The following is a 20,959-nucleotide window of genomic DNA, read 5'->3' as shown; positions in this document are numbered from 1 at the left end:
CTCTTATTATTCTGGCATTTCACATTCTTAAAATGAAGTGGTGATCCTAACTGACCTAAGACAGGGATTTTTTTACTAGGATGTTAGGAATTGTGAAAAACTGAGTTTAAATGTATTTGGCTAAGGTGTATGTAAACTTCCGACTTCAACTGTAAATGCATGAATTTGGTGCACTTTGAGAGATTAGATCTTTTTCAGGTAACTTGTACCTTCCCAACTGCCATAGCAGACACTGCCAGTACTCAATTACAGTAGCTACTGTGGGTCTCTCTACTTTGAAACAAGTCCACAGTGTATTGTCAAAAAACTCAATACCACTCAACAACTTCAAACAAACTCTGACCTGTCTAATGAGCAAAACTGATTAAAGAATCCCACAGTACCCAAACACCCTCTCTTTCACATACAGTACCAGTCACACCACATTCAAGGGTTTTTTCTTTATTTTTGCTATGTTCTACATTGTAGAATAATAGTGAAGACATCACAACTATGAAATAACACATATGGAATCATCTAGTAACCAATGTTAAGCCCTCTTCTGTTGCTGTCCCTTAGTCTTCTATGCACTGCATAACTGTGTGTACATGTGATTTTGGAGACCCTTCTGGCAAAGAAGTATTATTTTTTGTTGTTGTTGATTAGAACACGATATCCCAGAATCCCCAGCTCTCATTGGTAGTCCCTGCTGTGACTTTGTGGCAACTAGTGACAACCCAACAGTCGAAGTTTGAGACAAGATTGAAGATGATTCGATTACATTTTTTGCAACAATGTCCCCAGAACAGGTACAAAAAATATACACTGGGTATAATTCTCATTTTTAGATTTTGTAATAAAACAATATTCACCTTGTCAGCCAGAAAGGTACCTAATGTTAGCAATGTCAAGGTAGCTAGCTGACAAAGCAAAAACAAAATAACAGAAATACCTTATTTACATAAGTATTCAGACCCTTTGCTTTGGGACATGAAATTGAGCTCAGGTGCATCCTGTTTCCATTGATCATCCTTAATATTTCTACAACTTGGAGTCCACCTGTGGTAAATTCAATTGATTTGGACATGATTTGGAAAAGCACACCTGTCTATATAAGGTCCCACAGTTGACAGTGCATGTCAGAGCAAAGACCAAGTCATGAGGACGAAGGAATTGTCCGTAGAGCACCAAGACAGGATTGTGTCGAGGCACAGATCTGGGGAAGGGTACCAAAACATTTCTGCAGCATTGAAGGTCCCCAAGAACACAGTGGCCTCCATCATTCTTAAATGGAAGACGTTTAGAACCACCAAGACTCTACCTAGAACTGGCCGCCTGGCCAAACTGAGCAATCAGGGGAGAAGGGCCTTGGTCAGGCAGGTGACCAAGAACCCAATGGTCACGCTGACAGAGTTCCTCTGTGGGGATGGAAGAACCTTCCAGAAGGACAACCATCTCTGCACTACTCTACCAATCAGGCCTTTATGGTAGAGTGTCCAGACAGAAGCCACTCCTCAGTAAAAGGCACATGACAGCCCGCTTGGAGTTTGCCAAAAGGCACTTAAAGGACTCTGATCATGAGAAACAAGATTCCCTGAAATGCCAAGCGTCACGTCTGGAGGAAACCTGGCACCATCCCTACGGTGAAGCATGGTGGTGGCAGCATCATGCTGTGGGGATGTTTTCCAGCGGCAGGGATTGGGAGAATAGTCAGGATTGAGGGAAAGATGAACGAAGCAAAGTACAGAGAGTTCCTTGATGAAAACCTGCTCCAGAGCGCTCAGGACCTCAGACTGGGGTGAAGGTTCACCTTCCAACAGGACAACGACCCTAAGCAAATAGCCAAGACAACACAGGAGTGCCTTCAGGACAAGTCTCTGATTGTCCATGAGTGGCCTAGAGCCCGATCAAACATCTCTGGAGAGACCTGAAAATAGCTGTGCAGCGATGCTCCCCATCCAACGTGACAGAGCTTGAGAGGAACTGCAGAGAATGGGAGAAACTCACCAAATACAGGTGTGCCAAGCTTGTACCGTCATACCTAAGACGACTCGAGACTGTAATCGCTGCTGAAGGTGGTTCAACAAAGTACTGATTAAAGGGTCTGAATACTTATGTAAATGTGATATCAGTTTTATTTTTAATACATTTGCTAAAAAATCTGTTTTTGCTTTGTCATTATGGGGTATTGTGTCTAGATTGATAAAAAAAATGTTTTAATCCATTTTAGAATAAGGCTGTAATGTGGAAAAAGTCAAGGGGGCAGACATGTCAATAGCCGCCAGCCATGGTGAGTGGAGACATGTCAACAGGTGCCAGCCATGGTGAGTGGAGACATGTCAACAGGTGCCAGCCATGGTGAGTGGAGACATGTCAACAGGTGCCAGCCATAGTGAGTGGAGACATGTCAACAGGTACCAGCCATGGTGAGTGGAGACATGTCAACAGGTACCAGCCATGGTGAGTGGAGACATGTCAACAGGTACCAGCCATGGTGAGTGGAGACATGTCAACAGGTACCAGCCATGGTGAGTGGAGACATGTCAACAGGTGCCAGCCATGGTGAGTGGAGACATGTCAACAGGTACCAGCCATGGTGAGTGGAGACATGTCAACAGGTACCAGCCATGGTGAGTGGAGACATGTCAACAGGTACCAGCCATGGTGAGTGGAGACATGTCAATAGGTGCCAGCCATGGTGAGTGAAGACATGTCAATAGCCGCCAGCCATGGTGAGTGGAAACATCATGTCAATAGCCGCCAGCCATGGTGAGTGGAGACATGTCAATAGGTGCCAGCCATGGTGAGTGGAAACATCATGTCAATAGCCGCCAGCCATGGTGAGTGGAGACATGTCAATAGCCGCCAGCCATGGTGAGTGGAGACATGTCAATAGCCGCCAGCCATGGTGAGTGGAAACATCATGTCAATAGCCGCCAGCCATGGTGAGTGGAAACATCATGTCAATAGCCGCCAGCCATGGTGAGTGGAGACATGTCAACAGGTACCAGCCATGGTGAGTGGAGACATGTCAACAGGTACCAGCCATGGTGAGTGGAGACATGTCAACAGGTACCAGCCATGGTGAGTGGAGACATGTCAACAGGTACCAGCCATGGTGAGTGGAGACATGTCAACAGGTACCAGCCATGGTGAGTGGAGACATGTCAACAGGTACCAGCCATGGTGAGTGGAGACATGTCAACAGGTACCAGCCATGGTGAGTGGAGACATGTCAACAGGTACCAGCCATGGTGAGTGGAGACATGTCAACAGGTACCAGCCATGGTGAGTGGAGACATGTCAACAGGTGCCAGCCATGGTGAGTGGAGACATGTCAACAGGTGCCAGCCATGGTGAGTGGAGACATGTCAATAGGTGCCAGCCATGGTGAGTGGAAACAACATGTCAATAGGTGCCAGCCATGGTGAGTGGAAACATCATGTCAATAGCCGCCAGCCATGGTGAGTGGAGACATGTCAATAGCCGCCAGCCATGGTGAGTGGAGACATGTCAATAGCCGCCAGCCATGGTGAGTGGAGACATCATGTCAGGTTTGAATTTATTATTGTCATAATGGATATTGTGTCATATCATGCCATACATAATCACATCATCCTGTCAATTCAGATCTGACATTAAGATACTCTACAGAAACTTTGAGGTTGTATCTTACAGACTGAATAGCTAGTGGTTAGTTTAGTGATACAACCTCAGTTTCTGTAGAGTATCACTAAACTAACCACTATGTACAATAACATGGATGCATGTGGGGGACTTTTATTTTAGAGAAAAAAAAACATGTCCTCAATTGGAGCAGCAGGTAAAACCACCAGCATGCCTCGACTATTTCTCAATTCATCATTCCCTGATTCCTCACGTTCTCTCTCTTAGTCTCCTCCTCAAAATGCAATGGAGAATAAAGTCAAAGAGGAGGGACCTTGGAACTTCTCCTCTATTACAGTTGAGAGGAGAGTGGAGCGAGGAATCACAGAAAGACAGTCTTTTCCTATCTCCCGTCAAACTAGACAGTAGTCTCTTTCATATGTTTCTGTTGGTGTGTCTTTAGTGCTTTGGGTACAATGAACCCTTTCCCACACAGGCTACAGACGTACGGCTTCTCCCCTGTATGAAACCTCCTCATGTGCACCTTCAGACTCCCAGAGGTGGTGAACCCCTTATCACAGACAGTACAAGGGTACGGTCTCTCTTTAGTGTGCTTGATCTGATGCACTCTCAAGTTCCCCGACTGGGCGAAACTTTTCCCGCATATGGCGCAAACGAAGGGTTTCTCTCCGGTGTGTGTTCTCTGGTGACTCTTTAGATCCCCATCCCGTAGGAACATTCTCCCGCAGTACGAGCAGCAGTACTTCTTTTCCAGGCTCTTGTAGTGCATTCTCGCGTGCACCTCCAGCCTTTTCATGTCCGGGAAACTCTTCCCGCACTCGCACATGTGGTGGCGGACCTCTTCCATGTGTATCCTCTTGTGTTTCTTCAGGCTTTCGCTTCTGGCAAAACGTTGGCCACACACAGAACACTGGTGCGGTTTTTCCTTGGTGTGGGTCAGTATGTGGGTCGCCAAGGACGTTTTCTGAGTGAAGCCCCTCCCGCAGTAGGAGCAGTGGAGGAGGTTCTCCCCTGTGTGGATCGACCGGTGGGTCTTCAGTGTGTAGAAGTGGGTGAACGTCTGGCCGCATTGGTCACAGAGGTACGGTTTCTTGTTGTTGTGTGTCTGCTTGTGCTCCCTGTACTCCAACAGGTTGCCAAAGCTCTCTGGGCACTTGGAGCAGTGGTACGGTTTCTCCCCTGTATGGGTACGCTGGTGAGTCTTTAGGTCCTGCAGCAGAGTGAAGGTCTTCCCACATGGTTGGCAGATGTGCTTGGTCTTCTCTCCTGTGTGGATCGTCACATGAATGTTCAAGTCGTCGAGCTTCAAGAAACTCTCCTCGCAGACAGAGCACTGGTGGGGTTTCTCTGTGCTGGCGCCCTCTCCTGTTTTAATGACAACATTACAAGCGTTAAAAACAGACAGAGGAGAAATTAATTGGTGCACACGTAGCAGAAACAACGCGTTTCTTATTGGAAAAGATCTGGTAGTCCATCCCTGTTTGCTTCAGTGTGGTTTCCTAGTGAACACGACTCAGGTGTGTGGGTCTCTCTTACCTTTGTGAATCACCTGGTGTCTCTTCAGGTCCTGGTATCGCAGGAAACACTTCCCACAGACGGAGCACTGGTGGGGTTTCTTTCCACTGTGCGTCATTGTGTGTGCCTTCAGGCTGCTGGCTGCAGTGAACCTCTTACCGCACTGGGAGCAGAAATACGGCTTCAGCTCCTGGTCAGGGTCCCCTGGGCTGTCAGGGTCAGAGCTGGTGCCCTCTCCTGTTTCAATGACAACATTAGAAGGGTTTAACGCAAGAGGAGAATGATGAGGATAGCACAACTCCAACCTGGTGTTCCTCTCACCTTTATGGGTCACAAGGTGTCTTTTAAGGTCGTAGGGTCGAAGGAAGGCCTTGCCACAGATGGAGCACTGGTGGGGTTTCTCTCCGCTGTGGATCTTCATGTGTGCCTTAAGTCTGAAGGCTGCGGTGAACCTCTTACCACACACAGAGCAGGGGAACGGTCTCTCCGGATCTGGTTCCCCTGGGCTGTCTGCGTCAGAGTTGTTGCCCCCTTCATTGACAACATTACAGGGGTTAAAATGCTGCACTGTCAATAAATGACAGTTTATTATGGACTAATACACATAAAAATACCCAGCTAATTTACGGAAAGAGGCACTGGTGTGGATATGTTTCTTCAAGTCACCTGTCTTCCAGCAGAGATCTCAGGGTCCTGTTCATTACTGCACACTGTTGCAAAATGTTTTGCAAACAGAAAACAAGTGTATTATTATTGGATAGCCCCTCCCACTTCGGCCCATTTTGTTTCTGTTTGGTTCCTAATGAATATGACCTAGGTGTGTGAGTAGAGACTTCAGGGTGTATTCACTAGGAACAAAATGGAGAGGGACCTACCTGAATTTGTTAAAGGTTACCGTTGCAAAACGTTTGCTACAGTGTGCGACTCAGTGTGTTGGTGTCTCTCTCACCTTTGTGGACCTCCTGGTGTCTCTTGAGGTCCTGGAACAGCAGGAAACACTTCCCACAGACGGAGCACTGGTGGTGTATCTCTCCACTGTGCTTCTTCATGTGAGACTTCAGTAAAGGTGCTGTGGTGAACCTCTTGCCACACTCTGAGCAGAGGTACAGTCTTTCAGGGTTCGGGTACGGCTTCTGCCCTTGTTCGGGATCCCCTGGGCTGTCTGGGTCAGAGTTGGCGCTCTCTCCTGCTTCAATGACGACATCACAGGGTTTAAAACACATCAAGACAGAGGCGAGAACAGCAAGTACACATACAGTAGACTTACACCCTATGGTCACTGTCCTCTGAGCCTCTATAGTCACACCCTATGGTAACTGTCCTCTGAGCCTCTATAGTCACTGTCCTCTGAGCCTCTATAATCACACCCTATGGTAACTGTCCTCTGAGCCGTCATAATCACACCCTATGGTAACTGTCCTCTGAGCCTCTATAATCACACCCTATGGTAACTGTCCTCTGAGCCTCTATAGTCACACCCTATGGTAACTGTCCTCTGAGCCGTCATAATCACACCCTATGGTAACTGTCCTCTGAGCCTCTATAATCACACCCTATGGTAACTGTCCTCTGAGCCGTCATAATCACACCCTATGGTAACTGTCCTCTGAGCCTCTATAGTCACACCCTATGGTAACTGTCCTCTGAGCCTCTATAGTCACACCCTATGGTAACTGTCCTCTGAGCCTCTATAATCACACCCTATGGTAACTGTCCTCTGAGCCTCTATAGTCACACCCTATGGTAACTGTCCTCTGAGCCGTCATAATCACACCCTATGGTAACTGTCCTCTGAGCCTCTATAGTCACACCCTATGGTAACTGTCCTCTGAGCCTCTATAGTCACACCCTATGGTAACTGTCCTCTGAGCCTCTATAGTCACACCCTATGGTAACTGTCCTCTGAGCCGTCATAATCACACCCTATGGTAACTGTCCTCTGAGCCTCTATAGTCACACCCTATGGTAACTGTCCTCTGAGCCTCTATAATCACACCCTATGGTAACTGTCCTCTGAGCCTCTATAGTCACACCCTATGGTAACTGTCCTCTGAGCCGTCATAATCTCAACCGGTCGTACAGTACTGTTTCCAGTGAATTCAACGATGCACCGTTCTGTCATTCTGAACACAATCCTGGGCTTGCAAAGGTCATGTTCTACCAACGAGCCACACAGGACAGTCTTCCAGCAGAGAGATGTTCCTCTCACCTTTGTGCACCACCTGGTGTCTCTTCAGAACACATAGCCACAGGAAACGCTTCCCGCAGATGGAACACTGGTGGGGTTTGTCTTCGCTGTGGATCTTCACGTGGATCCTCAGGCTGGTTGGCGAGGTGAACGTCTTGCCACACTCAGAACAGTGGTACGGTCTGTCTGAGGTGACTGCTTTAATGACAACATTACAGAGGTTTAACCGCTGCAGGACACAGAGGAGAGAACAGCCCACCACATACAGTATTATGCATCTATGGGCAATACTATTTTAACTGAATGGAGAATGTTTTTCATGTAAAATGTATGCTCTACAAAAACCATTGATTTTTAACAAACCATACAACTCTATGCACAAGGACTACGTTTACACTGAACATATTTACTAGAAGAACTGTGAGGATGCAAAGTTTGGTAACAGAATTACAGGTATTTATGTGACCAGGTTTTCTTAAAAACTCTGCATAAAAGAATGGCGTGTCAGTTATGACAGGACACCTTGAGTTTGAAAGAAGTGAGTGAAGTGGATTTACACCCGGTAACTGATTTTTACACAAAAGGTGTAAATATGCAACATCCTCCTCTACATATGTGGGTATTATTTTACACACTGGCTATTATTTAATCAACTCCGCAGCAAAACCACAATTGGTTCATCCGAAGCGGACCAAATCTGCACGAATGTTTTACAAGTTTGGATATCAAAGCACAGTACAGTTCAGTAGAGTACAGTAGAGTATAGTAGATTTCTGTACATTATAGTAGATTTCAGTAGAGTTCAGTACAGAAGAGAAGAGTTCAGTAGAGTTCAGTACAGTATAGTCGATTTCTGTACAGTATAGTAGATTTCTGTACAGTATAGTAGAGTACAGTATAGTAGAGTAGAGTTCAGTAGAGTAGAGTTCAGTACAGTAGAGTTCAGTACAGTAGAGTAGAGTTCAGTAGAGTACAGTAGAGTTCAGTACAGTAGAGTACAGTAGAGTTCAGTAGAGTTCAGTACAGTAGAGTAGAGTTCAGTACAGTAGAGTAGAGTTCAGTACAGTAGAGTAGAGTTCAGTACAGTAGAGTTCAGTACAGTAGAGTAGAGTTCAGTACAGTAGAGTAGAGTTCAGTAGAGTAGAGTTCAGTACAGTAGAGTAGAGTTCAGTACAGTAGAGTTCAGTACAGTAGAGTTCAGTACAGTAGAGTTCAGTAGAGTATAGTATAGTACAGTATAGTATAGTTCAGTAGAGTAGAGTAGAGTTCAGTAGAGTAGAGTATAGTACAGTAGAGAAGAGAAGAGTTCAGTACAGTAACGTTCGGCACAGTAGAGTATAGTTCAGTAAAATATAGTATACTCAACTCTAGTGTGCACTATACAGGACTGTATGGTACTATACTGAACTATACTCCACAGTACAGGACCGTATGGTACTATACTGAACTATACTCCACAGTACAGGACCGTATGGTACTATACTGAACTATACTCCACAGTACAGGACCGTACTGAACTATACTCCACAGTACAGGACCGTATGGTTCTGTGTTCAGCTCATAGTGTCTCCTGCTACTTCCTCCCTTCCACTGAGACACTATGAGCTGAACATAACAGTATGTCAGTGGAAGAGAGGACAGTAACAGGAGACACTATGAGCTGAACATAACAGTATGTCAGTAGAAGAGAGGACAGTAACAGGAGACACTATGAGCTGAACATAACAGTATGTCAGTGGAAGAGAGGACAGTAACAGGAGACACTATGAGCTGAACATAACAGTATGTCAGTGGAAGAGAGGACAGTAACAGGAGACACTATGAGCTGAACATAACAGTATGTCAGTGGAAGAGAGGACAGTAACAGGAGACACTATGAGCTGAACATAACAGTATGTCAGTGGAAGAGAGGACAGTAGCAGGAGACACTATGAGCTGAACATAACAGTTATGCCAGTAGAAGGGAGGACAGTAGCTGGTATGATGTACAGAGCACCAATACTACATTACAGAGCACCAAAACGACCTCTTCCTTGTATCTTCTGGTCGTCATTTCTGGTCACAACTTGTAGACTTGTTTACGTGCTGCTGTGCGGTTTGTTGCTAAACTTAGTTTGCTACCTGCTAACTTTACGGTTTTATATATTAATTTATTTCCCCTCGCTCCCCTCGTTTTTTTTCATTCAACTTTTTGACCCCGGATGCTTTATCTGGACGTGGTTCGTCAGGACCTCCACCAGCCGAAGCTAAGTAGTAACATTAACATTAAGCCTTCTAATTACAGTCGCTGTACTCATAATATACAGGAGAACGACCGCCTTATGGCGAGGATAGCCGTGTTGCAAGTCCAGCTTCAGACGGAGCCGTTAGGCAAGGGTCATTTCAGTGTAGGAAAGGATGAAACAGCGTCTGTGCCAGCAGTAAGTACAGATAGTAGTATAAATCCCCTCACATGGTCCCCGCAGCCGGACAACTTTCTCATGGCTTCTGGAGGGAAATGCTGTAGGAATGCTCAACCGGTGTCGCTTATTCAGCCGACAGAAACTTTCAACTGGTTCTCCCCATTAAGCGAGTCGGAGGCCGAGACTTCTCTGGTCTCTACTCCTCCCATTATGGGGTCTGAGACGCCGAAGCCTCCCACCATTAGCTCTGACAAATTGAAAACCCTAGTCATTGGTGACTCCATTACCCGCAGTATTAGACTTATAAAGAATCATCCAGCGATCATACACTGTTTACCAGGGGGCAGGGCTACCGACGTTAAGGCTAATCTAAAGACAGTGCTGGCTAAAGCTAAAACTGGCGAGTGTAGAGAGTATAGAGATATTGTTGTCCACGTCGGCACCAACGATGTTAGGATGAAACAGTCAGAGGTCACCAAGCGCAACATAGCTTCAGCGCGTAAATCAGCTAGAAAGATGTGTCGGCATCGAGTAATTGTCTCTGGCCCCCTCCCAGTTAGGGGGAGCCTCACAACTCAATCGCTGGTTGACAACTGTTTTCTGCCACTCCCAAAATATAGAATTTGTAGATAATTGGCCCTCTTTCTGGGACTCACCCACAAACAGGACCAAGCCTGGCCTGCTGAGGAGTGACGGACTCCATCCTAGCTGGAGGGGTGCTCTCATCTTATCTACGAACATAGACAGGGCTCTAACTCCCTTAGCTCCACAATGAAATAGGGTGCAGGCCAGGCAGCAGGCTGTTAGTCAGCCTGCCAGCTTAGTCTGCCACTAGCACAGTCAGTGTAGTCAGCTCAGCTATCTCCATTGAGACCGTGTCTGTGCCTCGATCTAGTTTGGGAAAAACTAAATATGGCGGTGTTCGCCTTAGCAATCTCACTGGAATAAAGACCTCCATCCCTGACATTATTGAAAGAGATAGTGATATCTCACATCTCAAAATAGGACTACATAATGTTAGATCCCTCACTTCCAAGGCAGTTATAGTCAATTAACTAATCACTGATCATAATCTTGATGTGATTGGCCTGACTGAAACATGGCTTAAGCCTGATGAATTTACTGAGTTAAACTTCTTATGGATGGTGGCAGTATTGAGTAGCTTGGATGACTGACGTGCCCAGAGTAAACTGCCTGCTACTCACTCCCAGAAACTAAGATATGCATATTATTAGTAGATTTGGATAGAAAACACTCTGAAGTTTCTAAAACTGTTTGAATGATGTCTGTGAGTATAACATAACTCATATGGCAGGCAAAAACCTGAGAAAAAATCCAAACAGGTTTGTAGTTTTTCAATTGATTCCCTATCCAAACTACAGTGTCTGTGGGGTAATTTTGCACTTCCTAAGGCTTCCACTAGATGTCAACAGTCTTTAGAACCTTGTTTGAGGCTTCTACTGTAAAGTGGGGATGAATAAGAGCTCCTGGAGTCAGAACACTGTCAGCAGGGCATGAGGCTCAGGCATGCGCGCTCACGTGAGAGGTAGCTCAGTTCCATTGCATTTCTGAAGACAAAGGATTTCTCTGGTTGAAACTTTATTGCGGATTTACGATAAAAACATCCTAAAGATTGATTCTATACATCGTTTGACATGTTTCTATGAACTGAAATGGACATTTTTGAGTTGAGTTTTCGTCTGACCTGCACGTCGTGAATTTGGATTTGTGAACTTAAGGCGCGAACAAAAAGGAGGTATTTGGACATAAAGGATGGACTTTATCGAACAAAACAAACATTTATTGTGGACCTGGGATTCCTGGGAGTGCATTCTGATGAAGATCATCAAAGGTAAGTGAATATTTATAATGCTATTTCTGACTATTGTTGACTCCAACACGGCGGATATATTGTATGGCATGTTTTTGTGTCTGAGCGCCGTACTCAGATTATTGCTTTTTCGGTAAAGCTTTTTTTAAATCTGACACAGCGGTTGCATTAAGGAGAAGTTTATCTAAAGTTCCATGTATAACACTTGTATTGTCATGAACATTTATGATAAGTATTTCTGTAAATTGATGTGGCTCTCTGCAAAATCACCGGAGGTTTTGGAGGCAAAAGATTACTGAACATAACGCGCCAATATAAACTGAGATTTTTGGATATAAATATGAACTTTATCGAACAAAACATACATGTATTGTGTAACATGAAGTCATATGAGTGTCAACTGATGAAGATCATCAAAGGTTAATGATTAATTTTCTCTCTATTTCTGCTTTTTGTGACTCCTCTCTTTGGCTGGAAAATGGCTGTGTTTTTTTGTGTGTAGGCGCTGACCTAACAATCATATGGTTTGCTTTCGCCGTAAAGCCTTTTTGAAATCAGACACTGTAGCTGGATTAACAAGAAGTAAAGCTTTAAAATGGTGTACAATACTTGTATGTTTGAGGAATTTTAATTGAGGTTTGTTGTTGTTTTGAATTTGCTGCTCTGCACTTTCACTGGCTGTCGTCATATCGATCCCGCTAACGGGACTCAAGCCATAAGAAGTGGCCTCTCCTCCTGGTTACACTAGTGACCATATCCCCCGTGCATCCCGCAAAGGCGGAGGTGTTGTTAACATTTACGATAGCAAATTTCAAAAAAAAGACTGCGTTTTAGTCTTTTGAGCTTCTAGTCATGAAATCTATGCAGCTACTCAATCACTTTTTATAGCTACTGTTTACAGGCCTCCTGGGCCATATGCAGCGTTCCTCGCCGAGTTCCCCGAATTCCTATCGGACCTTGTAGTCATGGCAGATAATATTCACATTTTTGGTGACTTTAATATTCACATGGAAAAGTCCACAGACCCACTCCAAAAGGCTTTCGGAGCCATCATCGACTCAGTGGGTTTTGTCCAACATGTCTCCGGACCTACTCAATGCCACAGTCATATTCTGGACCTAGTTTTGTCCCATGGAATAAATGTTGTGGATCTTAATGTTTTTCCTCATAATCCTGGACTATCGGACCACCATTTTATTATGTTTGCAATCGCAACAAATAATCTGCTCAGACCCCAACCAAGGGTCATCAAAAGCCGTGCTATAAATTCTCAGACAACCCAAAGATTCCTAGATGCCCTTCCAGACTCCCTCCACCTACCCAAGGACGTCAGAGTACAAAAATCAGTTAACCACCTAACTGAGGAAATCAATTTAACCCTGCTTAATACCCTAGATGCAGTCGCACCCCTAAAAACATTTGTCATAAGAAACTAGCTCCCTGGAATACATAAAATACCCAAGCCCTGAAGCAAGCTTCCAGAAAATTGGAACAGAAATGGCGCTACACCAAACTGGAAGTCTTCCGACTAGATTGGAAAGACAGTTCCGTGTAGTATCGAAGAGCCCTCACTGCTGCTCGATCATCCTATTTTTCCAACTTAATTGAGGAAAATAAGAACAATCTAAAATTGATGGCCAAGAGAGGATGGCTTTCACTTCAGCAGTGATAAATTCATGAACTTCTTTGACAAAAAGATCAGTATCATTAGAAAGCATATTACGGACTCCTCTTTAAATCTGCGCATTTCTCCAAAGCTCAGTTGTCCTGAGTCTGCACAACACTGCCAGGACCTAGGGTCAAGGGAGACACTCAAGTTGTTTAATACTATGTCTCTTGACACATTGATGAAAATAGTATTGGCCTCTAAACCTTCAAGCTGCATACTGGACCCTATTCCAACTAAACTACTGAAAGAACTGCTTCCTGTCCTTGGCCCTCCTATGTTGAGCATAATAAATGGTTCTCTATCCACCGGATGTGTACCAAACTCACTAAAAGTGGCAGTAATAAAGCCTCTCGAAAAATCCAAACCTTGACCCAGAAAATATAAAAAACAAACAAAAAAAAATAAATAATAAAAAATAAAATAAAAATCGGCCTATATTGAATCTCCTATTCCTCTCAAAAAAATTGGAAAAAGCTGTTGCGCAGCATCTCACTGCCTTCCTGAAGACAAACAATGTATACGAAACGCTTCAGTCTGGTTTTAGACCCCATCATAGAACTGAGACTGCACTTGTGAAGGTGGTAAATTACCTTTTAATGGGTCAGACCGAGGCTCTGCATCTGTCCTCGTGCTCCTAGACATTAGCGCTGCTTTTGATACCATCGATCACCACATTCTTTTGGAGAGATTGGAAACCCACATTGGTCTACACAGACAAGTTCTGGCTTGGTTTAGATCTTATCTGTTGGAAAGATATCAATTTGTCTCTGTAGATGGTTTGTCCTCTGACAAATCAATTGTAAATTTCAGTGTTCCTCAAGGCTCCGTTTTAGGACCAGTATTGTTTTCATTATATATTTTACCTCTTGGTGATGTCATTCGGAAACAATGTTAACTTTCACTGCTATGCGGACGACACACAGCTGTACATTTTGATTAAACACGGTGAAGCCCCAAAATTGCCCTCCCTGGAAGCCTGTGTTTCAGACATAAGGAAGTGGATGGCGGCAAATGTTCTACTTTTAAACTCGGACAAAACAGAGATGCTAGTTCTAGGTCCCAAGAAACAAAGAGATCTCCTGTTGAATCTGACAATTAATCTTGATGGTTGTACAGTCATCTCAAATAAAACTGAAGGACCTCGGCGTTACTCTGGACCCTGATCTCTCTTTTGAAGAACATATCAAGATTGTTTCAAGGACAGCTTTTTTCCATCTACATAACATTGCAAAAATCAGAAACTTTCTGTCCAAAAATGATGCCGAAAAATGTATCCATGCATTCATCACTTCTAGATTAGACTACTGCAATGCTCTACTTTCCGGCTACCCGGATAAAGCACTAAATAAACTTCAGTTTGTGCTAAACACGGCTGCTAGAATCTTGACTAGAACCAAAAAATGTGATCATATTGCTCCAGTGCTAGCCTCTCTCCACTGGCTTCTTGTGAAGGCAAGGGCTGATTTCAAGATTTTACTGCTAACCTACAAAGCATTACATGGGCTTGCTCCTATCCATCTTTCCGATTGTGTCCTGCCGTACATACCTACACGTACGCTATGGTCACAAGACGCAGGCCTCCTTACTGTCCCTAGAATTTCTAAGCAGTTGGAGGCAGGGCTTTCTCCTATAGAGCTCCATTTTTATGGAATGGTCTGCCTATCCATGTGAGAGACACAGACTCGGTCTCAACCTTTAAGTCTTTATTGAAGACTCATCTCTTCAGTAGGTCCTATGATTGAGTGTAGTCTGGCCCAGGAGTGTGAAGGTGAACGGAAAGGCATTGCAGCAAAGAACCACCCTTGCTGTCTCTGCCTGGCCGGTTCCCCTCTCTCCACTGGGATTCTCTGCCTCAAACCCTATTATGAGGGCTGAGTCACTGGCTTACTGGTGCTCTTCCATGCTGTCCCTAGGAGGGGTGCGTCACTTAAGTGGGTTGAGTCACTGACGTGATCTTCCTGTCCGGGTTGGCGCCGTGCGGGAGAACTTCGTGGGCTATACTCGGCCTCGTCTCAGGATAGTAAGTTGGTGGTTGAAGGTATCCCTCCAGTGGTGTGGGGGCTGTGCTTTGGCAAAGTGGGTGGGGTTATATCCTGCCTGTTTGGCCCTGTCCGGGGGCATCGTCGGACGGGGCCACAATGTCTCCCGACCCCTCCTGTCTCAGCCTCCAGTATTTATGCTGCAATAGTTTGTGTCGGGGGGCTAAGGTCAGTCTGTTATATCTGGAGTATTTCTCCTGTCTTATCCTGTGTCCTGTGTGAATTTAAGTATGCTCTCTCTAATTCTCTCTCGCTCTTTCAATCGGAGGACTCTTGAGGTGCTGACCTGTTGCACCCTCTACAACCACTGTGATTATTATTATCATCATCATCATCATCATCTGACCCTGCTTGTCATCTATGAACATTTGAACATCTTGGCCATGTTCTGTTATAATCTCCACCCGGCACAGCCAGAAGAGGACTGGCCACCCCTCATAGCCTGGTTCCTCTCTAGGTTTCTTCCTAGGTTCTGGCCTTTCTAGGGAGTTTTTCCAAGCCACCGTGCTTCTACACCTGCATTGCTTACTGTTTGGGTTTTAGGCTGGGTTTCTGTACAGCACTTTGTGACATCAGCTGATGTAAGAATGGCTTTAAAAATACATGTGATTGATTGGTTTGTGACCCAACTGAGGTTTGTAACTACTATGATGTCCCATTATAGTCTATTCAATAGCAGACATTCTGTTACCGATAAAAAAAATTGAGGGGGGGTAAAATCATTTTGAATTCATAAACGAATTTGATATCAGTGAAAACACTATAACTAATTGGTAGGTCTACATTTACTTGTTACTTTTGTGAACTTTCATTATCCTCCTCATGAGGGAGAGACATTAGAAAATATATTCAAGATGAGGGTTTTTAGTAACTGTATTTCAAGGCACAAGGCAATGTTTCAGTCAAATTTCTCCAAAACTAAATATAAGTGTTGATATTAGTTGGCAGGGTTTTTACTTCAATATTATTCTGTTTTGATGTATTTCTGATACCTTCTAGGACTTTTTCTGGTAGATGTTTTTTAAGACCCCTTGTCCAATAAGCCTTTGCTTATTCACATTTTTGGGGATGGAAAATGGTTCAATATGTATGTATGCCTTCATTTCTTAAAAATATAGGCTCTATGCTTTCATTTGACACCCAATTTGACATGCTCCAATGAACTTCACGTTGGTGTTCATGGGTCGTTTTACATGGAAATGAACCTACACCATATATATCAACTTATTTAACTGATAAACAGGTGCACTGGTGTGGATACGTTGATTGACAGTGTTCCAACAGAGAGATGTGTGTGAGGAGTGACGCCAGGTGTGTGAGGAGCGACGCCAGGTGTGTGAGGAGCGACGCCAGGTGTGTGAGGAGCGACGCCAGGTGTGCGAGGAGCGACGCCAGGTGTGTGAGTGTCTCTCTTACCTTTGTGGATCATCTGGTGTCTCTTCAGGTCTGTGGACCGCAGGAAGCGCTTCCCACAGACGGAGCACTGGTGGGGTTTCTCTCCGCTGTGTCTCTGCATGTGAGTCTTCAGGCTGCTTGGTGCAGTGAACCTCTTACCACACTGGGAGCAGAGGAACGGTCTCTCTCTGTCTGAGCTGGCACCCTCTCCTGTTTCTATAACAACATCACAGGGGTTAAATACAGGAGTGCCTGGATACAGCCCTTAGCCGTGGTATATTGGCCATATATCACAAACCGCCGAGGTGCCTTATTGCTATTATAAACTGGTTACCAACGTAATTAGAGCAGTACAAATAAATGTTATGTCATATCCGTGGTATACGGTCTGATAAACCAAGGCTGTCAGCCAATCAGCATACAGGGCTCGACCCACCCAGTTTATTATACTGTATATAACACTATGCATTGGTATGTAGGAAGGTAGAAAGGGAAGATGACTCCTCTAAGAGCCCTATTTAATGTAAACTGATCAGGAGTTATTTGGTTAGGGGGCACAGTTTAGTACATACAAGAATGACAGCTATAAGCAGTCACTCAGCCCTCTGGGCCCTTCTCAAAGGTAGTGCTCTATATAGGGAGCTGGGTTCCATGAAACTGGTCTCTGATGTTCTGATCAGTGATTACCTGGGTTGGTCCTGTCCCCAACCTCCTCTCTGTCCCCAACCTCCTCCTCCTCTCCATCCTCCTCCTCTCTGACCCACTCCTCCTCTTCTTCTCTTTTAACAGTAACAAGTCCTGTAAAACGTCAAACCAAAAGATCTAAAACACTTGATAATATAAATGCCCCCCCCCCCCCATCAGTACTCCACCAGAGGGAGCTCTAACTTGGTTCCCTGTAGAGTCAACAGCTCCTTGGGGGAAACACATGCAGGTACTCTGCTGTTGTTCTGTGGAACTGAACCTGTAAAGTGCCACTTAAGAAATATCTGAAAAGTAACGTAATGGTGTGATTAGGGGTAGGCTATTCTTTCAAGAGGTGACTCTTAAAACGAGCACCTCTGTGCTGTTAATTGTTCTAAGTTGTATATATTTGTAATTGATGTTACTGTTGTTTTAAATTGCATTGAGAATAATGTGTAAATCATGCCCACCTGCCATCTCACAGGACCACAATGAAAATAAGCCTTTGGACTTCAGTGTTTTTATCCTGAATAATTGTTCATGTTATGTCATGTTATGTCGTGTTGTCTTCAGCTGGAGCAGACTTCTACTTTTAATTACCTAATACATTAAAATCAATCAATATTCAAATAATAAGGTCTTGGGATAATAAATACATATATTCTATTCCCTGGCTAGTGTACTTTATTACCTGGGTTAGCCAGATCTTCTCCTCCTTTCTGGTCCTCCTCTTCTTCCATATCTACTGGAACAAGATCAACATCACACATATGGTCTGTGTCCGGAATGACACACTATTCCCTATATAGTGCACTACATGCTGTGCAATACTCTGAACTATAGCAGACCTGGGTTCAAATAGTATTTGAAACCATTCAAATGCTTTATCTGTGCTTGATTGAGCTTGCCTGGAGCAATTGAACCAAATGGGATAGTCCCAAAAGTGCCACCCCGCCCCCCTGGCTATCTGACACTCCAGGCAGGCTCAACCAAACGCTGAAGGTTTTGAATGTTTTAAATGATTTGTTATATTTTTTAACTAGATTGGGATGTAACCTCTCTCTCGCTAAAACTCCTATTAGGATGTAACCTAAAAACTCCTATTAGGATGTAACCTAAAAACCCCTATTAGGATGTAACCTAAAAATTCCTATTAGGATGTAACCTAGCTCTCGATTACTCTAGGGAGCATTCTGCCTTCTCCCTACAGTTTTCAGCCATTAGCTTCGCCCGCGACTGGCTCGTGTGAACTACAGTCCCGACGCTGTGTTTTAACGTTTAGAAACATCAATAATCATCGCTTGACATAAGGGCCATATGTTTTGAAAGCCTTATCTTTCATCGGCGAGGAATAATCTTTCAAGTACTGTAGCAGTTACAGATCCATACAGCTATGGAGCCTCCATCCTACTAAACTACACTGTAGCATTTACAGATCCATACAGCTATGGAGCCTCCATCCTACTAAACTACACTATAGCAGTAACAGATCCATACAGCTATGGAGCCTCCATCCTACTAAACTACACTATAGCAGTAACAGATCCATACAGATATAGAGCCTCCATCCTACTAAACTACACTGTAGCATTTACAGATCCATACAGCTATGGAGCCTCCATCCTACTAAACTACACTGTAGTAGTTACAGATCCATACAGCTATGGAGCCTCCATCCTACTAAACTACACTGTAGTAGTTACAGATCCATACAGCTATGGAGCCTCCATGCTACTAAACTACACTATAGCAGTAACAGATCCATACAGCTATGGAGCCTCCATCCTACTAAACAACACTATAGCAGTAACAGATCCATACAGATATGGAGCCTCCATCCTACTAAACTACACTATAGCAGTAACAGATCCATACAGCTAAGGAGCCTCCATCCTACTAAACTACACTATAGCAGTTACAGATCCATACAGATATGGAGCCTCCATCCTACTAAACTACACTGTAGCAGTTACAGATCCATACAGCTATGGTGCCTCCATGCTACTAAACTACATTATAGCAGTTACAGATCCATACAGATATGGAGCCTCCATCCTACTAAACTACACTGTAGCAGTTACAGATCCATACAGCTACGGAGCCTCCATCCTACTAAACTACACTATAGCAGTAACAGATCCATACAGCTATGGAGCCTCCATCCTACTAAACTACACTGTAGTAGTTACAGATCCATACAGCTATGGAGCCTCCATGCTACTAAACTACACTATAGCAGTAACAGATCCATACAGCTATGGAGCCTCCATCCTACTAAACAACACTATAGCAGTAACAGATCCATACAGATATGGAGCCTCCATCCTACTAAACTACACTGTAGCAGTTACAGATCCATACAGCTATGGAGCCTCCATGCTACTAAACTACACTATAGCAGTTACAGATCCATACAGCTATGGAGCCTCCATCCGACCAAACTACTCTTCCCGAGTTACGCTTACACACAGGTGTTCAGAGCATGCTAGACAGTTAATTGGCACAGGTGGTCGCCTCTTGTATTCCGTCTGTTTTCCATAGCGCTGTAACTTGAAGATATGGTCGTTTGGGAACACTAGCCCTATCAAGGTGTGTATCAATTTAACCTTTTGTTTTTTTGAAAATTATAAAAAAGGTCCTTATCCTTCCAAAACCGTACCACAAGCGACTTGTGTTAATGTTCAGATTGAGCGTATGGGCTCTTAACAAAACTGTACAGAAGACGCCTTCGTCCAATGTCTTCTGTAATGGAACTGAGAGTTAGGATCAAGGTCTAGATGTAACCCAGTGGCAGGTGTAGGCATCTTAGACTCACCGGAGTCAATGTTACCATCTTCCCTCTCCAGTTCATCTTCCCTTTCCTGTTCTACTCCCCCGTTCTCTTCCTCGGTTCTTCTCTCATCCTCCTCTTCCTCTTCTTTGACAATCACATTGAGCTCCAGTGTTTGACTGCAGTCCTCCAGCTTCACTGACGCCATCTCTTGACCTGGCTGTGAGCTTTTCTGTGCCGGACTCGGTTCAGTCATGGTATGCTAGAGGCGGATGCTTTAAGAAAGGAAAAAGAATACATGTTAAACATCAACTCTAGATATGTTCAGGAAATTAAATTAATATATAAAACAACAAAATATATATAAATCACAATGGGATGAACCGACTATCATGCCAGGGAGAGCGCTGCAGCTAAGCAATAAGCTAAAGGCCATTTCACTAATCACCATGTTTGTATATCAGCTAAATGGTGATGAAATGTACGACCACGCGAAAAAATTTAGGCTTTCTACGTACAGTGTTTTCACTCCGAAATAATTCATTCACATGGAGTTCCTCCCCTAAACTGTAATGGATTTTTTTATCGATAACGTTCCTGGCCAGAATAACAACCGTGACAGCCCAACGGACGGTAACCATGGCTGTATACCACCACACTGTTCAACATCTACCACATCGCCGACCGACAATAAACGTTAACTGTAAGTGTCAGCGTCTGGTTATAGTTTAATGTATTATAATCAAAGCACGACAGATTACCTGATATCCCTGGTGTTTTATTGTTTGATTAGACTCTGAGCATGGAAAATCGGATGAGCCAGGACTGTAAACTTCCGCCTGCGCGCAGGATGGGAAAGG

At 44.2% G+C, this 20,959-nt stretch overlaps 1 protein-coding gene across 1 annotated transcript; it reads right to left on the bottom strand.

The window, feature by feature from the left end:
- Positions 1-425: 425 nt before the first annotated feature.
- On the bottom strand, positions 426-20,959 carry LOC106594799 (uncharacterized). The gene is made up of 10 exons (XM_082967596.1): positions 20,861-20,959; positions 20,145-20,374; positions 18,021-18,071; positions 17,333-17,443; positions 16,667-16,861; positions 7,331-7,507; positions 6,071-6,310; positions 5,443-5,652; positions 5,143-5,358; positions 426-4,971 (listed from the first exon to the last, which is right to left on the bottom strand). Exons 2-10 carry the CDS (start codon positions 20,353-20,355, stop codon positions 4,004-4,006), a joined length of 2,379 nt encoding a protein of 792 aa, XP_082823722.1. The 5' UTR covers positions 20,356-20,374; positions 20,861-20,959; the 3' UTR covers positions 426-4,003.

This window comes from Salmo salar, chromosome 02 (genome assembly GCF_965601325.2).
Source record: "Salmo salar chromosome 02, fSalSal1, whole genome shotgun sequence".
Classification (NCBI taxonomy): domain Eukaryota; kingdom Metazoa; phylum Chordata; class Actinopteri; order Salmoniformes; family Salmonidae; genus Salmo; species Salmo salar.
This window is presented reverse-complemented; position numbering and strand designations above follow the sequence as displayed.

Coding starts and splice junctions, on each gene's coding strand:
- LOC106594799 (XM_082967596.1), bottom strand. CDS start 20,355: ATGACTGAACCGAGTCCGGCACAGAAAAGCTCACAGCCAGGTCAAGAG. Junction 17,444..18,020: donor AGAAGATCTGGCTAACCCAG/GTAATAAAGTAC, acceptor GACGTTTTACAG/GACTTGTTACTGTTAAAAGA. Junction 16,862..17,332: donor TGGGGACAGGACCAACCCAG/GTAATCACTGAT, acceptor ATGTTGTTATAG/AAACAGGAGAGGGTGCCAGC.